Source organism: Colius striatus, chromosome 29, assembly GCF_028858725.1.
Source record: "Colius striatus isolate bColStr4 chromosome 29, bColStr4.1.hap1, whole genome shotgun sequence".
Lineage (NCBI taxonomy): Eukaryota > Metazoa > Chordata > Aves > Coliiformes > Coliidae > Colius > Colius striatus.
In genome coordinates, this window is record NC_084787.1 from 1,227,613 (window position 1) to 1,245,017 (window position 17,405).

A 17,405-nucleotide genomic window follows, 5' to 3' on the forward strand; every position below is an offset into this window, starting at 1 on the left:
CCGGTTACGCTTGGTTTGGGGCTGAGGGGAGAGGCTGAGGGCGGGAGGGGATGTGAGGGGACCTGAGGGCGGGAGGGGGCTGTGAGGGGAGCGGCTGAGGGCGGGAGCGGGGCTGTGAGGGGAGCGGGTGTTTTGTGTCCCCAGCGCTCTGCCGGCGCCACGAGCCGCCTCTTCTCTTTTAGTTACAACTTCTCTGATTGTTTGTTGTTATTTACACCCCGCGCCGGTTTATTTTAACAGCTCGAAGCCCTTTTTCAGGGCCGATTTTCCGCCCCCCCCATCCCCCCGCAGCCGCCATCTTGGGGGGGGGCGGCGGGCGGCGCGCGCAGGCCCGGGGCGGGGCGGGGGAGGGGGCGGCGCACGCGCGGGGAACAGCCGGCGCAGGCGCGGGGCGGAGGGGGCGGGGCCGCCGTGGGAAGAGCCGCGGCCGCCCGTGTGAGGGAGCCCGGCACAAAATGGCGGCGGGGGGGGCGGGCGCTGCGCGCGGGGGGGGGGCGGCCGGTGACCGGGCCGGTGACCGAGCCCCCGCCCCCCCCCCACCTCCGCCGCTTCCCCGCGGCTCGAACGGGGAGCGGCTCCGTTACGGGCCTGAGGCCGGAACGATCGTCCTCGGGGCGGTGCCGCCGCTTCTCCGCGGTGCGTTTTCCCGGCCCGGCGCAGCGGGCCGCCGCGTTCCCCGCCCCGCCGCCGCCGCCGGGCCTCGCCGCCCCCCGAGGCGCAGCCGCCCGGGCCCCGAGCCCAGCCGGGGAAGCGCCGCCAGCCGCCGCCTTCCGCGCGGCCCCGCTCGGCCGAGAAGGGCGGGAAGATGGCGGCGGGCGGCGGAGGCGGCGGCCGGGCCTCCTCCTCCTCTTCGGCCGCCGCCTCCTCCTCGGCCGGCGCGCTCGAGGCCTCGCTCGACAGGAAGCTGCAGGCGGTGACCAACACGATGGAGTCCATCCAGGGCCTGTCCTCCTGGTGCCTGGAGAACAAGCGGCACCACAGCACCATCGTCTACCACTGGATGAAGTGGCTGCGCCGCTGTGAGTGAGGGGCGAAGCGGGGTGGGCCTGGGCCCGGCCGGGAGCCGTCGCTTGCGCTCGGGCCGGTGCCTCGTCCCGCGGCCGGCGGGGGCTCGGGGCCGTGCGCGGGGCTGTCGCGACCCCGCAGCGGGGAGACGGGACGTGAGGGGCAGCTTAGGCGGCTGTGACGGAGGTTTGGGAGCCGGCGCGGGGCAGCGAACTGCAACCGGCGGCTCAGGGAGCGCTCGGGAGTCTGTCGGCGGTGCGCGGCCCCTCGAGCAGAGTTTCTGCTCCGCGTCACATTGTCACGCTTAAGAAAACGCCGACTGCCTGTCTGCACCTGAGCGGTGCCACCGAATTCTGCGTGTGCTCGCCCTGGGGCGCCTGAAAAGTTCCGTTGGAGTGTTGAAGTGCAGGGGGGAAGATGTTTTCAGCATTACAGGGGGGAGAGGGACCATCCCTGTCCCCTTCCCTGGGCACAAATAAGCGTCGGGTGCCAGCGCCTGTGTTTGGCAGGCGCCGCAGCAGCGGCCCAGGCGGGGGAAGTTAATGTTTTCAGGAGGCTGAACGGGGCAGCCGCGTTATCTCGTTCGTCTCGCCGCCGTGCGGAGGTGTTTCCCCCTCGTTGCAGGAGCTGGCCGGAGCTTCGCAGCCACCCCCAGATAACGTCCCGCTGCGGCGCTCCGGGTTGTGCTGGAAGTTTGGGATAGTTGTTTTTTTGTCTCTCGAGGCTCTTCTGCAGAACCCAGGAGACTCTGTGGTCCTGCAGTTTGATTTTTGTTGGTTCTGGCTGTGCAGCATGTGATTAAAAGAGAGTAAAGCAAGAGCCCAAGTGCTGTTCTCTGCTCGGTACCAACCTGCTGGTGAGGAGATGCTGGCTCTGGTCCATCCCACCCTCCTCCCTCTGACAGCCCTCATCTCCAGGGGTATCTTGTGGGACTGTCCTCAGTCCTTCTCTCCCCCCAGATGAAGTGCAGCTCCTCAGGATGTGCAGGCTCCTCTGGACTTGGTGGTTCCTCTCGAAGCTCAGCACAGCTCAGCTCCTTGCCTGTATCTCAGGGCAGCTGCTCCCTTTGCCTGGCCAGCAGCCTTCATTCCAGAGCAACTCCCCCATGTTTATCCTCCAGCAGCTCCCATCTTGCAGGCTCATGGAGTAGAGACTCTCCTCTGGACTCCTGTTGCTTCTCTGGGGCTGACATTCATCTTCCAGCTCCTGACTGAGGGAGCTGATCTTCCAGAGACCCCCCTTTGGCACTGCCCCTTTTCCCTTGCACTGCTCCCTGGCTCCTCCTCCCCTCCCCAACCTCATCAATAGTCATTTAATTGTTCCCACTTGCAAGGCCCTTAATAAAAGGCCTTTTATTTGTCTGTAAGTCAGAGCAAGCAGGTGTTGGGCTGGTCTGAGCAGAGGTGGGTGCTCCTGCCTGGGGCTGTGACGGGAGTTCAGCTCAGCATTGGTGGTCCCTCCCTCTCCCCCTGCACTTGAGAGGAAAGGCTGCATTTCGCTGTGGCCATCCCCTGGGCTCTGCCTTATCCTGCCTCTTGACAGATTTTGCTGTTAGATCTTTGTTTCAGCTAAAACATCCAGATCAACCCAAAGAGGTTTGTGGCTACTTGCAGAGAGAGTTTGGCCTGTTGAATAGAAACCAAGAGTGTTGGGGACTTGAGGACGCCGTTGGCAGCAGCTCAGGGCTTGTCCCGAGCACAGGCTGCCCCTGGCTGCGGTGCTTGGCCATGAGCTTCACAACAGGAATGTTTTGGTGGAGTAACACAGCAGCAACTTGATGTCTGGGTGGTTTCTGTTGAGGATCAAGAGCTCTCTTGCAGAAGGGCCGTCTCCTTGGCGTGTCCACGCGGGCAGCATTTAAACCTGAGCGAAAGGGACGCGTTGTGCTTGGAGACGGCGGTCGCTGGAGTTGCTGCCAGTCCTGGAGCTGAGCCAGGAGCTGGGGTGGGCTCAGCTATAACATTTCTTGCTTCTTTTCTATTATTTCCTCTGTGGTTTAAGCTGAGACTGTCTAAGAGTGATGCAGAAGCCACTGGACCCTCCAGATAGTGACAGTTGCATGGTGGTTGAAACCCCTGGTACAAAGTGTGTCTCAGACCTGAGGACCTTTGGTTTTCGTGATTGAGCTTCTCCAGAGCCTGGGCATGGGACCATCTGGGGTTTTGCTACTGTGAATTGGGGTGGATCTTGTTTTATTGGATGTTCCCTGTAAATGAAGGAGCTCAGTGAACCCGGCCTGGGCCACCCTCAGCTCCGCGCCTTCGGCTGCAGCTTGGCTCTGGGTTTTTGTGCTGTGTTGGAACTCTGGAAATACCTCAAGTCATTGAAATCCAACATTCCCACATCTTCAGGATCTACTTTGCTTTGTATTTTAAGATCTGAAATCAACACTCTCTCTGTTAGTGGGGGACATGAGCAGGGTACAAAGAGCATCCAGTGAGCAGCAGAGGGATGTTGATGGGATCGTGGTCTGAGAGATGATGGAGGCTGGAGTTTTGGGGAAAGTTGGCTTCAAATTGTTAACACAGCACCTGTGGTTGGATTTCCAGCCCTCCAGACAGAGCAGAATGCTCCTTGCTCTGTCTTTTGCTCCAGCAAGCAACCCCTGATCTGCCATGTAAGCACCTTCAGGGGAAAGGTTGGAATTAACACTTTGTGGTCATGAATCCTTGAGCTCCCTGTGTTTGTAAAAACTCATCCTGGGACATGGGAATTGAGGCTCTGGGACACAGCAGCTGCCAGAGCAGTGTTGGGAGTAGGAAAGATAAAAAACACTTCAGCAAAAATAGGTGAGGAGCTGGGCTGAGGGTGAGGAGTCATCAGTGATCCTGGTGCAGGTCCTGTGTGAGGCCTGGCTCAGGTCTGGCACCTTGAGCTGCTGCAGGACGGGGTTGTGGGATCCCTGTGACCTGGTCCTGCCCTGGGTTTAGGGCTGGATGCTGGTTCTTGCCCTCCCCTGGGTGCAGTGACTTTTGGTGGGCACCAGCAATGAGCAAGAAGAATCAGTGCTGTGTGCAGGGGCTCGTGGAGGCTCCAGAGCATTGGCCTGTTGAGGATTTACCCATCAAATCAAACTGAGCTTGGTGTAGCTCCTCCTCAGAGCAGAGGGAAGTGTGTAACAATCAGTTTCCAGTGACACCCGTGAGCTGTTGGCTGCAAAACACTCGTGTGGCGGCTTTTCCATTAGCACTGAGTGAGGAAGGAGGCTGAGGAGACTCTTGGCTTTACTTTGGGGCCCTCTGAGCAGGAGGAGAGCCTGGAGCTGGTGGAGTTGCTGTGGTGCAGGGTTTGGGGTTTTGCTGCCACAGGTCCTGAGCGTAGGAGCGGTGTCGGGACAGGGAGGGAACCCACCGAGGGCTCTGGAGCAGGAATGGTGCTGAGAATGGAGGCAGAGCTCTGGGGTGCAGCTGTGCCGTGGGAAGGGGCCCTGCTGAGGCAGAGGAAACAGGAATAGCACAGAATCCCAGGACCATTCAGCTTGGAGCAGACCTTTAAGCTCCTCGAGTCCAAATGTCATCCCAGCGCTGCCACAGTCACCACTAACCCCCGTCCCTCGGCTTTGGGATCCCTCCGGGTCCCCTCTGCAGAGCCAGGGGAGGTGTTTTGGGAGAAATGGATCTCTGGAGGAGAAGGGATGTGGCTGTGGGCTCTTCTGTGTGCCCCACAAAGCCAGGGCACATGGGGAAGGGCCATTAATAAAGGTTGTGTTGTTGGGAGGAGGCCTTGGAAGGGACGTGGCTGGAGGAGGCCTGTCCCTGCTGTGGGCAGTGGCACCTCCTCAGCCCAGCTGCAGAGCTCAGGGAACGTTGAAGCCATCACAGCTTAAAGAAAAAGGGAGATTTAGAAATGATGGTTCTTAGAAAAGATGAATAAGTGGCCTCTAAATTATTAAGCAGAAGGTTGGCTGAGTCAGTAACCAAGGGGTGAGGGGAGAGCAGCCCCTCACACCCCGGAGCAGTCGCGTTCTCTCCCGTGTGTGTGACCTCAGACCGTGGGCAACGCTGGTCTCGGGTTCCTCTGCTGCCTGAGTGTCAGGGAAGCAGCCCAGGGGCAGCAGCTCTTGGTGTCCTTCCTGAGCCCACGTCAGGGTCGAGGCTGGATGTGAACTCTGGGGTTTTGGGAAGATCTGGAAGTGATCTGTAAATTGCAGCTTCCTTCCCTCAGCCCCAGTTGTGACCCGTTGACAGGAACACTGAAAAGCCCCAAGACCAGGCCCTGCCCGTTAGCCAAAGGCATCTGCACGTGCCTGCTTTTACCTGGGCGTGGATCTGACCTTTCTTTCTCTGTCCAGCTGCCTTTCCTCACCGCCTCAACCTTTTTTACTTGGCCAACGACGTGATACAGAACTGCAAGAGGAAGAACGCCATCGTGTTCCGCGACACCTTTGCAGAAGTGCTGCCTGAAGCCGCCTCCCTGGTGAAGTAAGTGATGGGTGTGATGGGAGGCTGGATGCCTCAAACTCTCCAGAAGCACCTGTGAAACTGCAGGGGTTGTGTTTGAAGCTGGGAGTGGGGTTGAGCATTCTCAGAGGTGGTTTTGTGCTCCCTCAGAGACCTGATGAGGGATTAAAAGGTTTCTCACATGTCAAGGTGGGGTGAGCCCTGTCCTCTCCTTACCTCAGGCTGCCTTGCTGCCCTCCCTTTTGGTTTCCCAGTCTTATCTTCCCCAAACCAGGTGGCCTTTAAGGGGCAGGACGAGGTGCAAACACAAAGCATCTCCTTGGTTGCTGGTTTGTGTGTCTTGGGAGCAGAGTTTGGAGCAGCAGATGGTTGGCAGGGAAGAGGTTAAAGTTGGGCTGCTCATTAGCTTGTATTTAAATGTGAGTTGCCAGAAGAGAAAGTTGAAAATACCATTACTAGATGCCAGCAATGAGGAGGAGGGAGGAAAAAATATCTGGGAGTATCAGCTACTAAAAGAAAGAAAGAAAAGCTCCTGCAGGAATTGCAAGTTCCTGACCCCACAGTGGTCCCAGAGGCTTTCCTAAGCCTGGCCCTCTTCCAGGTGCTGGGGTAGAAATGATTCAATGGATGAATATTCTCTCAGCTCACTGCTTTTGGGGTTTGTGTACCTGGGAGGTGACTTGGCTGCATTTGATGGACCCCCATGGAAGGCTTTTTTGTCTCTTCCACAGCATCACCACATCTGTCCCTTTGCAAAGCTTGTTCTTGGAACATGAACACAGTGGGAGTGTGGAACCCCCTTCCTTCCCACTGCCTGTGGGCATGGGGCAGCCCCATGGCTCTGGGTTTGGAGCTCTGCCATGATGCCAGGGAGAGGTGGCTTCCAGTTAAAGCGTTTTATTCTGAACTGGAGGCCTCTGGGCAGTTACTTGTGGTTTGAATCGATGTCTGAGCTCCCCAGTTCAAGAGGGACAGGGAACTGCTGGAGAGAGGCCAGAGCAGGGCTCCCTAGATGCTGAGGGCATGGAAGGTGTGTGAGGAGGAAAAGCTGCCCAGGGAGGGTGTGGAGGCTCCTTCTCAGGAGGTTCCCAAACCCACCTGGTCATGTTCCTGTGCCCCCTGAGCAAGGGGAACCTGCTTGAGCAGGGGCTGGGGCTGGAGCAGCTCTGCAGGGCCCTTCCCACCCCACCATCCTGGGATTCTGGGGTTCTCTGGTTGTTGACAGGGTTCAGGCTCACGTGGTGCCCTTGGAGTGCTAAAATTGGGATGGATGGACTTGAGGAGGAGAGCTCATCTTGACACATCTCAGCACCCCAGTCACTGCTCTGCAGTCCCTGCTCTCTGAAGCACTTCCTCTTCTCTGTGAAGAGTCATGTTTATCAGAAAGCTGCTTTGGAAGAATAACAAAAAACTATTTTCCTCCTGAAGAAAAGCTTCAGAGAAGTGCTGGTGGTGTTCCTGCTGCTCTCAAACATCTCATGTTTCCCATAGAAAGGGCCCTGGTCTGTTCAGTGGGGAAGTGTGTGTTTGCTTCACTCCAAGCTGCTTTGGTCTCACTGGCAGAAGAACTGAAATCATCACCTGGACAGAAACCTTTGCTGTTCTGAGGAATCCTTTAAAGTTTTGATTCAGATCCATACTTGCTGATCCATTCCAGAGGCACCAGGAGTGACAGTGTGGGAGCAAAGAACTCTGCTCTTCTCTTTCAGGGATCCATCTGTTTCCAAATCTATCGAAAGAATCTTCAAAATCTGGGAGGACAGGAATGTTTACCCTGAGGAAACCATTCTGGCACTCAAAGAAGCTCTGAGTAAGTTCCTCACCCTTTGCATTTCTTACAAACCAAGGCCATGAGGTTAAAGGCACTGGAATGGCTGAGGGAAGGGACTTTATCACCTGCATCTGCTCTTCCCACCTTTGCAGCCTTTCAAGTGGTGAGGTGTTGCAGGTGAGCAGCACCCAGTCCACCTGCTTCACCTTCTGCCTTTCCAAAGCCAGCTCTGAGCCCTCTCAGGTCAGCTGGACCCTCCAGCTGAGGGTGAACAGAAGGTGAAGTGGTCCCAGGAGTCCTGAGCACAGTGCCCTGGCTTTACCTTTGCGTCCCTGGCTCTGCTTTTGAGTCTGTTTTAGCAGTAAGTTGTTTGACCACCAACGTTTCTGGCGCAGGGAAGAGGCTGGAAGCAAAGCTGTGGAGGGGTGAAGTGTCCTCAAGTAGTTATGAGAGAGCTCTGCTTCAGTGGCTGCTGTTCACTGGAACCACACGTAGTCAGTTCAGCTCATTTGATACTCAAATACTCGAAGGCAATGAGTGTGGGTTTCTGCTTTGCCTTGGTTACCCCATGAAGAGCTCAAGGTGCTTGAGGAAAGGCTCCTGTGAGGTTTGCAGAGGCAGGACAAGCACAGTGGCTTGGACTCGGGCTTCGGTTGCATGTTGAGAAGTGAAGTTTGTCCCAACCTTTGTGGCTCATTTTTGTAACCTGAAAAGAAAAACAACCCAGGTTTCCCGTTCCTTGCACATCAGGTGTGGTGGCTTTGACTCGCTGTTGCCTGTTGAGTGCTGGTTCTCTAAAAGCCAACCCAGAGAGCCAAGCACTGTGGTTGTGTTTCTTGGTGCCTCGTGTTGTTCCTTTTCGCTCTGCTGGGATGAGTTTTTCTTTTGAACTGTCTTAGCCCAAGGGCAAACAGAAACTTGATTTAAATCTGGAAGACCATGCCCCAGGTTGCTGTATTCCTGAGTAAACTGAGGTTCTCTTGGGCATCCAGCAGCTCACCTAAGGAAGCTGGTCTAGGTGTTTTAAAACAAATTTCTGTTCACTCTTTTGACCATGAGCCCAGGAAAGGCACCAAAGGCAGGTTCTGAAGGAATCCCGTAATGCCAGACTGCCAAACGTGAAATGTTTTCCAGGTACCACTTTCAAAACTCAGAAGCAGCTGAAAGAAACTCTGAACAAACAACCGAATAAGCCGTGGAAGAAATCTCAAAGTAAGGAAATCCATGTGAACTCTCTGAACTAATGTAGAAATTACCTTCCTGAGGAGCAGAAGACAGACAAGCCCTGAGTGGGCAAATAACCTGGGCTCAAAACATGAGCCAGCACACGTCTTCCAGGCTTGTAAAGCTCCTCACAGACTAATACATAGAGCACTGAGGAGCTGTGGCTAGAGAACCACTGCTTAAAGGAATGAAATCAGAAAGAAAATGAACCCATAAATGTTTGAGAGCAGAGGTTGTGAGCAGTAGAGGAAAGAGCTGGTGGAACCTCTTGGAAACTGGCATTAGGCTTATTCAGAGATGGAGAGAAGACAGACAGAGCCGTGTCCTTTGGCAGCAGGAGGTGGACACTTGGTGCTCAGGAACACACCTTCAACAGCAGGCTAGTGCAGGGAGAAAAGCAAAACTGGAAGCTGGCAGTGCAGATAATGAACTTTGGCATCCAACAGTTCCAGGAGCACAGTCTAGCAGGAAATGCATTTCTGTACTCCCACTGATCTCCTTCCACCATAAAGCCTTGGACGGTCGGGAGAGCGAGGTGGCTGGGTTGGGTTGGGGCTGGAATGTGTGTGAGGAGGAAAGGCTGCAGCCCTGGGGAAGAGAAGCCTGAGCTCAGGGGCAGCTCAGCAATGCTGCTCAGTCCCTGCAGGGTGGGTGTCAGGGGGATGGGGCCGGTGTTTGGTGTGTGATGCCCAGGGACAGGACAAGGGGCAACAGGCACAGGAGGGGAAAGTGCTTTGGTGCTGAGGTGAGGGAGCCCTGGCCCAGGCTGCCCAGGGAGGGTGTGGAGGCTCCTTCATGGGAGGTTCCCAACCTCCCCTGGACACGTTCCTGAGCCCCCTGAGTGAGGGGAACCTGCTGTAGCAGGGGCTGGAGCAGCTCTGCAGGGCCCTTCCTACCCCCAGCACCCCGGGGTTCTGTGACCATCGGGTGAGACACGCGCCTGTCCCAGCGCCGGCACCAGCACGTTACCAGCAGAGCTCATGACTGCACGTAGCACCACAGCCTGTTTTCCCAAACAAAACTGTGTTCCATTCAGTTTGAAGGAATGCATGAAGGGATTAGTGTTGTGCTTCTTATCAAACACCTCTCCTCTTTGTCCAGACACCAGTGGGTTCAGTGTCCCTCGAGGGCAGGATTCCTTCTCCCCACTCCAGTCATAAGATGCCAGAACAGAGGTGTAAGAGTTTTTAAAGTTGAGAGCAAAGGGAGACCCTGTCTGAAGGAAACACTGGGCTGCATGTGGCAGCTCAAAGTCTGGTGCTTAGGAACTAAGCTCACCTTGTTTGTAGAGAGGTGTAAACTCTGGGATCAGGCTGTTAGGGTTGATGTCTTCCTGATGGTTGAGCTGGAAAAGGAACACACAGGAGATTTTAGGGCATGTTTTAAAAGGAAAATAAACCAATAACAAAACAGAGAAGCCCTGGGGGAGCCTGTAGAGCACAGTTGGAATGTCCCTGCACGAGACTCTCACAGCTGAGGGGCTTCTGTGTGGAGGGGAAAAGGTGCCGAGTAACAGCTCGGATTGCGTTAGAGTGTCGTGGCTCTTAAAACTGCCTCTTGGGACTGTCAGGGTGCAGTTCCTTCATTTCGTTATTCTTTTCCTTTCTCCCAACAGCATCCACGAACCCAAAAGCTGCTTTGAAGTCCAAGATTGTTGCTGAATTCAGAGTAAGTCTGCAAGTGGGAGCAACTGTGTTCCACTGCCCTCAGTCCTTGGGCTGTAGCGAGCGGCTGCGTTGCGCCGGAGCTGTCACCCGGCACTGGCCTCGAAGCAGAGTGGTGTTTGTGGCTGGAGCAGCTCTGCTCCGTGCACTGGGGCTTGTCATCCGTGGAATGTGATGAGAATGCTTTCCTGGTTTGATTCTTTCAGCCACAGTCTCTCATTGATGAGCTGCTGTTGTACAAGCGCTCGGAAGACCAGATAGAACTGAAGGAGAAGCAGCTTTCCACGATGAGAGTGGATGTGTGCAGCACAGAAACACTGAAGTGCTTGAAAGGTAAAAGCAGAGCAAAACACAAAGCCCCACAGAGCTGAAGGAGGCACAGATGACAGTTGTTTTCTGGTGAAACCCCAGAAAAACTCCTTTGGGGCTGAGGTGAGGGAAGCCCTGGCCCAGGCTGCCCAGGGAGGGCGTGGAGGCTCCTTCATGGGAGGTTCCCAAACCCCCCTGGACACGTTCCTGAGCGAGGGGAACCTGCTTTAGCAGGGGCTGGGGCTGCAGCAGCTCTGCAGGGCCCTTCCCACCCCCACCACTCTGGGATTCTGTGCCTGTGGTCTTTGGAAACGGCCTTTGTCAGTCGTGGTAACTCGCAGCTGTTGGGAAGCCACTGCCGTGAGCAGCCCGTGCAGTGTGGAGACAGAGGAACAATAAAACCTTTCCCGAGATGAAAGTACACTCTCCAGGCAGCTGAAAGAGTAAAACTGGACATTCCTGTGTCACTGATAACTAGTTGAAAGATGACAGAGAGCACCAACAGCTCTTCGTCTTGTTCTTTGCTCACGCTGCTGCAGCTGCTGCCCATGGGCAGAGCTGATTCCCGCTTGGCAGCTGGTGACTTCCTGACGTGGTGTTTCATCTCCTTGCAGACAAAACAGGAGGAAAGAAGTTCTCCAAGGAGTTTGAAGAAGCAAGTTCAAAGCTGGAGGAGTTTGTCAATGGCTTGGACAAGCAAGTGAAAAATGGCCCCTCTCTGACTGAAGCCCTGGAGAACGCCGGGATCTTCTATGAGGCGCAGTATAAGGAAGTCAAGGTGGTGGCAAATGTAAGTGCACTTCCCCTTGGGCACCTGAGAGGGGAGAAAATGCCCCTTCTCTGGTCACAAGTGGAGAAGTTTGGTGTGTGATTGTTGTAGAAATGGTTTTAAAACAAGAGCAAGCGGTGTTTGGCAGGAAAAGGTGGTTTAAACCCTGGCTGGGTGTCCACCAAAGCTGCTCTGTCACCTCCCTCCTCAGCTGGAGAGGAGAGGAATACAACTGAAGGCTTGAGATGAGGACAGGGAGAGGAGCCAGCAGTTACTGTCACAGGAGAAACACAGGAGCATGAGGGACAAGTGACAGTGAGTGACAGCCCCTAAACTCTGCAGAGCACACGAGTTGTGACCAATCTGTCAACTGCACAAACACAGAAAGAATTCAGTAAAGCCTTGTAGCAACACCCTCCCCTGCCCAAGCTGAGTGAGAAACCCCACAGCAGCAGCGTGTCTGTTAGAGAATGGGGTGCTCTTCTGGATGAAGATTGGTTTAAGTCACTGAACCAAGGGTTTCCCTTCTCCTCTCATTGTCACACTGTGAGGCTGAGGCACAGCTCAGGGCAACACACTCAGCCCCGTGTCTTTTCTTTCCCAGGCCTATAAAACCTTTGCTAACCGAGTGAGCAACCTCAAGAAGAAGCTGGACCAGTTGAAGGCAACACTTCCTGACCCAGAGGAGTCTCCTGTGCCCTCTCCAAGCATGGATGCCCCATCCCCCACGGGCTCAGAGTCCCCTTTCCAGGGCATGGGCGAGGAGGAGAGCGCCCGATCTCCGGCCGGCGGGAACCGCAAGACGGTGTCTCCGGAAACGGTGACGGACAATCGGGACGTGGAAGACATGGAGCTGTCTGATGTGGAGGATGACAGCTCTAAGATTATTGGTATGTTCTGGAGGGGACACACACCAACCCCAGGCAGAGCTCCAGGAGGGAAAGGGCCTGGGACTGAGCAGGAGCCAGCAGCCTGCCCAGCGGGGCAAGAAGCTGGGGCAGTGCCCAGCCCTGGAGGGATCCCAGGTGCTGAGGGGTCAGTGTTGGGCTGGGCAGGGTGAGGGCAGGGCTGGGCCTGCAGCAGCTTCAGGGGCTTTAACAACCCAAATGATTGTGTGATTCTCTGCTGCAGTGGAAGAGAGGAAGGAGAAACAGGCTGCTCCAGCTTCAGCCCCTGCCAAGGCCGAGAGCGTGCCCAAAGCAGCTCCAGCGGCTGCAGCCACCACGGCCGCGGTGACGCCGGCGCCCGCCCCGACCCCTGCGACCCCCCCGGCCCCCAAGGCCGTGAGCGCTGCGCCCGTCGCTCCAGCACCAGCCCTGGCCTTGCCCAACCTGGCCAACGTGGACCTGGCAAAGATCAGCTCCATCCTCAGCAGTTTGACCTCTGTGATGAAAAACACAGGTGAGTCCTGAAGCAGCACCAGAGATGTGAAACCTTCCCACAGCTTTCATTGTCTCCAACGTGGCTGTGGAACCCCTCGAAAGATGTGGCTCAGTCTCTCAGACACACGACTGTGGAGCTCTGTGGCAGCTGTCTCTGTGGTAAACCTGAGACAAAAACACCCCAAAACCTCCTGTCACTGAAGCAGAGTGGTGTGTGCTTCCCTCCTAGGTGTCAGTCCTGCCTCGAGACCTTCTCCAGGAACCCCGACCAGCCCCACGGCTCTGACCAGCGGCCTCAAGACTCCTGTGGTGGGGACTCCAGCTGCTCCCTCCAATCCGTTAGCAAATATTCTCTCCAAAGTTGAAATAACTCCTGAAAGCATTTTGTCTGCTCTCTCCAAAACCCAGACTCAGACTGCACCAGCACTGCAAGGTACCGGAGCAGGGCTCCAGGGGGTGGCTGTAACCGTGTGTGAATGTGCTGCTGGGCAAAGGGAGAAAACTGACTTGGGATCCAATGTCTTACCCATGTGGTGAGAGTTGGAACGGCCCTGCAGAGCTGGTGCAGCCCCAGCCCCTGCTAAAGCAGCTTCCCCTGGCTCAGGGGGCTCAGGAACGTGTCCAGGGGAGTTTGGGAACCTCCTGAGAAGGAACCTCCACACCCTCCCTGGGCAGCCTGGGCCAGGGCTCCCTCACCTCAGCACCAAAGCACTTTCCCCTTGTGTTGAAGTGGAACTGTTTGTGTTCCAGCTTGTTTCCATCACCCTTTATCCTGTCACTGGACATAACAAAGTGCTGCCCCATCCCCTGACACCCACCCTTCAGATATTTGTAGCTATTACTGAGGTGCCCCTGAGCTCAGGCTTCTGTTCCCCAGGCTCAACAGCCCCAGGGCTGCAGCCTTTCCTCCTCACACACATGTTGCAGCCCCTCAGCATCTCAGCAGCCCTGCACTGGCCACAGGAGTCCAGCTGAGGCCTCCCCAGCTCTGGCAGAGCAGAGGGGCAGCACGTCCCCTAACGTGAAGTAGTTTTAAGGAACGACACCAGTGAGCCCGTGCCCTGGCAGCTCTGCACCGACTCGGCTCTTGGCCCAGGCCCTGAACCGGGTGTGTCTGGGTGTTTCTGCAGGTTTGTCGTCCCTGCTGCAGAGTGTGGCTGGGAGCACGGCCCAGCCCAGCGAGGCTGCGTCGCAGAGCACTTCGGCGTCGCCGGCCACCACGAGCGGCGGCAAGGGCAGGAGCGTCCCCTCCAGCAGCCAGCCCTTCGCAGCCAAAGGCTTCGGTTATTCCCCAAACTCATCCACCGCTGAGGTCTCCTCAACCTCCGTCACCAAGGCGCCCGCTGGACACACCCCAGGGCTCTCGAGCTCCGGCTTTAAGCCGCCAACCAACTCCCTGGGCTTCTCCGGTTCCCACCCTCCCAGTCCTTCGTCCCTTTTGCCAACAGACACCTCACTGGCTCAGCCCTCCGACCCTCCCAAAGCCAAGCTGGAATCCGAACCCCCTTCCCCCAGCCTGGAGATGAAGATACACAATTTCTTGAAGGGCAACCCCGGTTTCAGCGGCCTCAACTTGAACATCCCCATCCTGAGCAGCCTGGGGTCCAGCGTGGCCACCGAGAGCCACGCTCCCGACTTCCAGCGGGCTCCCGCCGGCACTTCGCTGGACAACGTGGACGGGACGCCGGTGCGAGACGAGCGGAGCGGGACCCCCACCCAGGACGAGATGATGGACAAACCCACCTCCAGCAACGTCGACACCATCTCCCTGCTCTCCAAAATCATGAGCCCCGGTTCCTCTACCCCCAGCAGCACCAGGTCACCTCTGCAGGGCCGGGATGACAGCTATTCCCAGGAGCTCCCCAACTCGGTGCATGGCTACCGGCCCTTCGGCCTGGGCAGAGACTCGCCGGCCGCGCTGTACAAGCAGCCTGGGGACAGCAGGGACCTGCTCGACTCCTCCCAGGAGAAGTTCTACCCCGACACGTCTTTCCAAGAAGACGAAGATTACCGTGACTTCGACTACTCCGGGCCGCCGCCCTCGGCCATGCTCAACCTGGAGAAGAAACCAACCAAATCCATCTTGAAATCCAGCAAACTGGCGGAAGCTGCCGAATACCAACCGGTCCTGCCCAGCTACGGGCAGCGCTCGCAGGACTTCGGCGTCAAACCCTCCTTCCCTCAGCCCATGAGATCCATCCTGGACCAGGGCGAGAGCTGCGACCCCGTGGCGGCGTCCCCGGGGCTGTACGGCGGCTACGGGCTGCGGGGGAAGGACTCCGCCTCGGATGGTTCCCCTTCCCCCAGCAGCAAGAACGACGTGTTCTTCTCTCCGGACTCCAACCACAGCAGCAACTTGCCCAAAGCGGTGGCTCACTCGGGGCTGTCACAGAAGCAATACCCGGACTCGCCCCACTCCCTCCCCCACCGCTCGCTCTTCTCGGCGCCCGGCGGCCTGTCCAGCCCGGCCGGCAGAGCCTCGGCGCCCGGCGCCGACAAAGCCTTGGCCGCTTCCATCTCTGCCACGTCCACCATCGAGTTCAAGAACATGCTCAAGAACGCCTCCCGCAAGCCGGCCGAGGAGAAGCACTTCGGGCAAGTAACCAAAAGCGGCGGCGGCGGCTCGTCGGGCGAGGGGGGCGCGAGCTTGGCCGGAGCCAAGGCCGAGCCGCAGCCTCCCGAGGAGCACTACCGCATCGAGACCAGGGTGTCCTCGTCCTGCCTGGACGTGCCCGACAGCACCGAGGAGAAAGGGGCTCCCATCGAAACGCTGGGTTACCACAACGCCGCCAGCCGGGGCATGTCGGGGGAGCCCATCCAGACGGTGGAGTCCATCCGCGTGCTGGGCAAGGGCAGCCGAGGGCACGGGCGCGAGGCCGGCCGCGCCTCGGGCTGGTTCGACATGAGCGGCGGCGGCGGCGCCTTCGACAACGGCCCGTCGGGCTCGTCCGAGCTGCCCGGCATGGGCGGCTTCCCGGCGCCCTACAAGGAGCACGTGCCGCCGCCCTTCCCCGACGGCGTCAACAGCTTCCGCACCAACAGCTTCGGCCCGGCCTTTGAGCACCGCCTGCCGCCGCCGCTCGAGCACGGCCCCCCCTTCCCGCGGGACCCCCCGGGGCCGCCCGCCGCCGGGCCCCCGCCGGCCCCCGCCAAGGACCACGGCGGCCTCTTCCCGAGGGACCACCCGGTCCCTCCCCGCATGCCGTCGCTGGATCACGCCAACCCCTTCTCCAAGGAGACCTCCGCCCCGCTCCCGCTGCCCCACGGCGTCCCCCCGCCCCCCTCCGTGGAGCACGCCGGCGTCCCGTTCCCCACGCCCCCGCCGCCCCCCGGCCCCGCCGACCACGCCGGCGTCGCCTTCCCCGCGCAGCCGCCGCCGGCCGGGGACCACGGCGCCGTGTCGTTCCCCGCGGCGCCCCCGGCGGCGCCGCCCGCCCTGGCGGTGGAGCACGGCGCGCTGCACCAAGGGACGATGAAGGAGCATTTCTCGGTGCACGCCGCCGCCCGGGACCCCGGCGCGCAGCCGCCCCCGCGCGACCACGGCGCGGCCGCCCCCCGCGCCCGCGAGGCCGTGCCGCTCACGCCCCCTCCCCTGGCCCGGGAGCAGCAGCAACTGGGAGCCGCCCGCGGCCTCGGGCCGCCCCCCGCGGCCCCCCGGGACGGGGGCGGCCGGGGCGGGGTGCTGCTGAGGACCCCCCGCCCTGACTTCAGGCCGCGAGAGCCCTTTGTGGGCAGAGACCCCTTCCATAGCCTCAAGCGGCCCCGGCCGCCCTTTGCCCGGGGGGGGGCCCCGTTCTTCGCCCCCAAACGCCCCTTTTTCCCCCCCAGGTACTGACTCAGCCCGGGCCCCGCAGCAGCTTTCACTTGGTTTTTCCATCATTTCCCTTTCTTTTGTGTTTTATTTCCCCTCTTTTCTTTCTTTCCCCCCCTCCAGCCCCCCAGAACCTTTCCCCTAAATTAAATGTTCTCTATTTTTCTTTCTCTTTTCACCCCCTTTCCCTCCCCCAGCCCCCCCCCCACCCCCTTCCCACCCCCCCGGTTGTTTATGTCCCAGTTGATGCAAGACTTTAGACTTAAACAAAAGAGAAAAAGAAACAACCCCGCCACAAAATGATGTTTTAACGACGAGAAGAGTTGCTGTTGAAATAAAAAGTTCCAGTAGTAGTCGAAACAAGTTGAACGGAACAGAGAGAGGTTGAGAGAAGAAAACACAGGCACGAGGAGAGGTGAAACAGCCGTGGGGAGGAGGGCGATGCTCCAGCTGCTGCGGGAAGGGGCAGAGACCCCACGCACACCCCCGCGGCCAAAAAAACACCCAAAAACGGGCGAAATGGCAGAAAAGGAACCGCGAGAAGCTGCCACCCTGCCCCGGTCCGTGCGGGGGCGGGAGGAGGGGTCCCTCAGCCCGTGTGTGTGTGTGTCTGTGTGTGTGTTGTCGCCGCCCATCCCGGGGGGATCCCGGCCTCTATTTTGGGGTATTTATCGTTACTTTGATGGGTTTTGCCCCCTCCCGGGACACTCGACGCCACTTTGTGTGTGTGTACAACGGTCAGTTTTGACTCCACTGGGGATGTGTCGGACGGACGGGGGAGGTTTCGGCTCCGTGCGCCCCCCGCCGGGGCTTTACCGGGTTCATTTTGGGGGAGTTTGGGGATTTTTAGCCTCGCTGTGCGACGGCGCCGCTGGGCTCGGGACCTCCACACACACCGACCCCAGGCCCCGGCCGAGCTGTCTGTTTGTCGTCGCCTCAGCGCTGCCCATCCCGCCATGGCCCGGGGCGGGGGGGCGGCGAGTGGCCAAACGCCCCCCGACACTCGCCACCGTGTCCCGCACCAGCCGCTGAAGCGCGGGGCTGGGGGGGGGGGGGTGCTGTGTCCCCTC

The 17,405-nt window shown here is 58.5% G+C and overlaps 1 protein-coding gene across 2 annotated transcripts; it reads left to right on the plus strand.

Annotated features, from left to right (window-relative positions):
* Positions 1-602: 602 nt before the first annotated feature.
* RPRD2 (regulation of nuclear pre-mRNA domain containing 2) lies at positions 603-16,698 on the plus strand. 2 transcript variants are annotated; one of them, XM_062016184.1, is made up of 11 exons: positions 603-1,019; positions 5,297-5,426; positions 7,115-7,215; positions 8,311-8,388; positions 10,016-10,068; positions 10,271-10,397; positions 10,988-11,163; positions 11,747-12,032; positions 12,274-12,543; positions 12,754-12,957; positions 13,655-16,698. In XM_062016184.1, the coding sequence occupies exons 1-11, from the start codon at positions 806-808 to the stop codon at positions 16,357-16,359; spliced, it is 4,344 nt and encodes a 1,447-aa protein (XP_061872168.1). In that variant the 5' UTR covers positions 603-805; the 3' UTR covers positions 16,360-16,698. The 2 variants fall into 2 exon arrangements, with proteins under 2 accessions (XP_061872168.1, XP_061872167.1); XM_062016183.1 differs by lacking the exon at positions 8,311-8,388 and having other exon boundaries at positions 722-1,019.
* Positions 16,699-17,405: the final 707 nt, after the last annotated feature.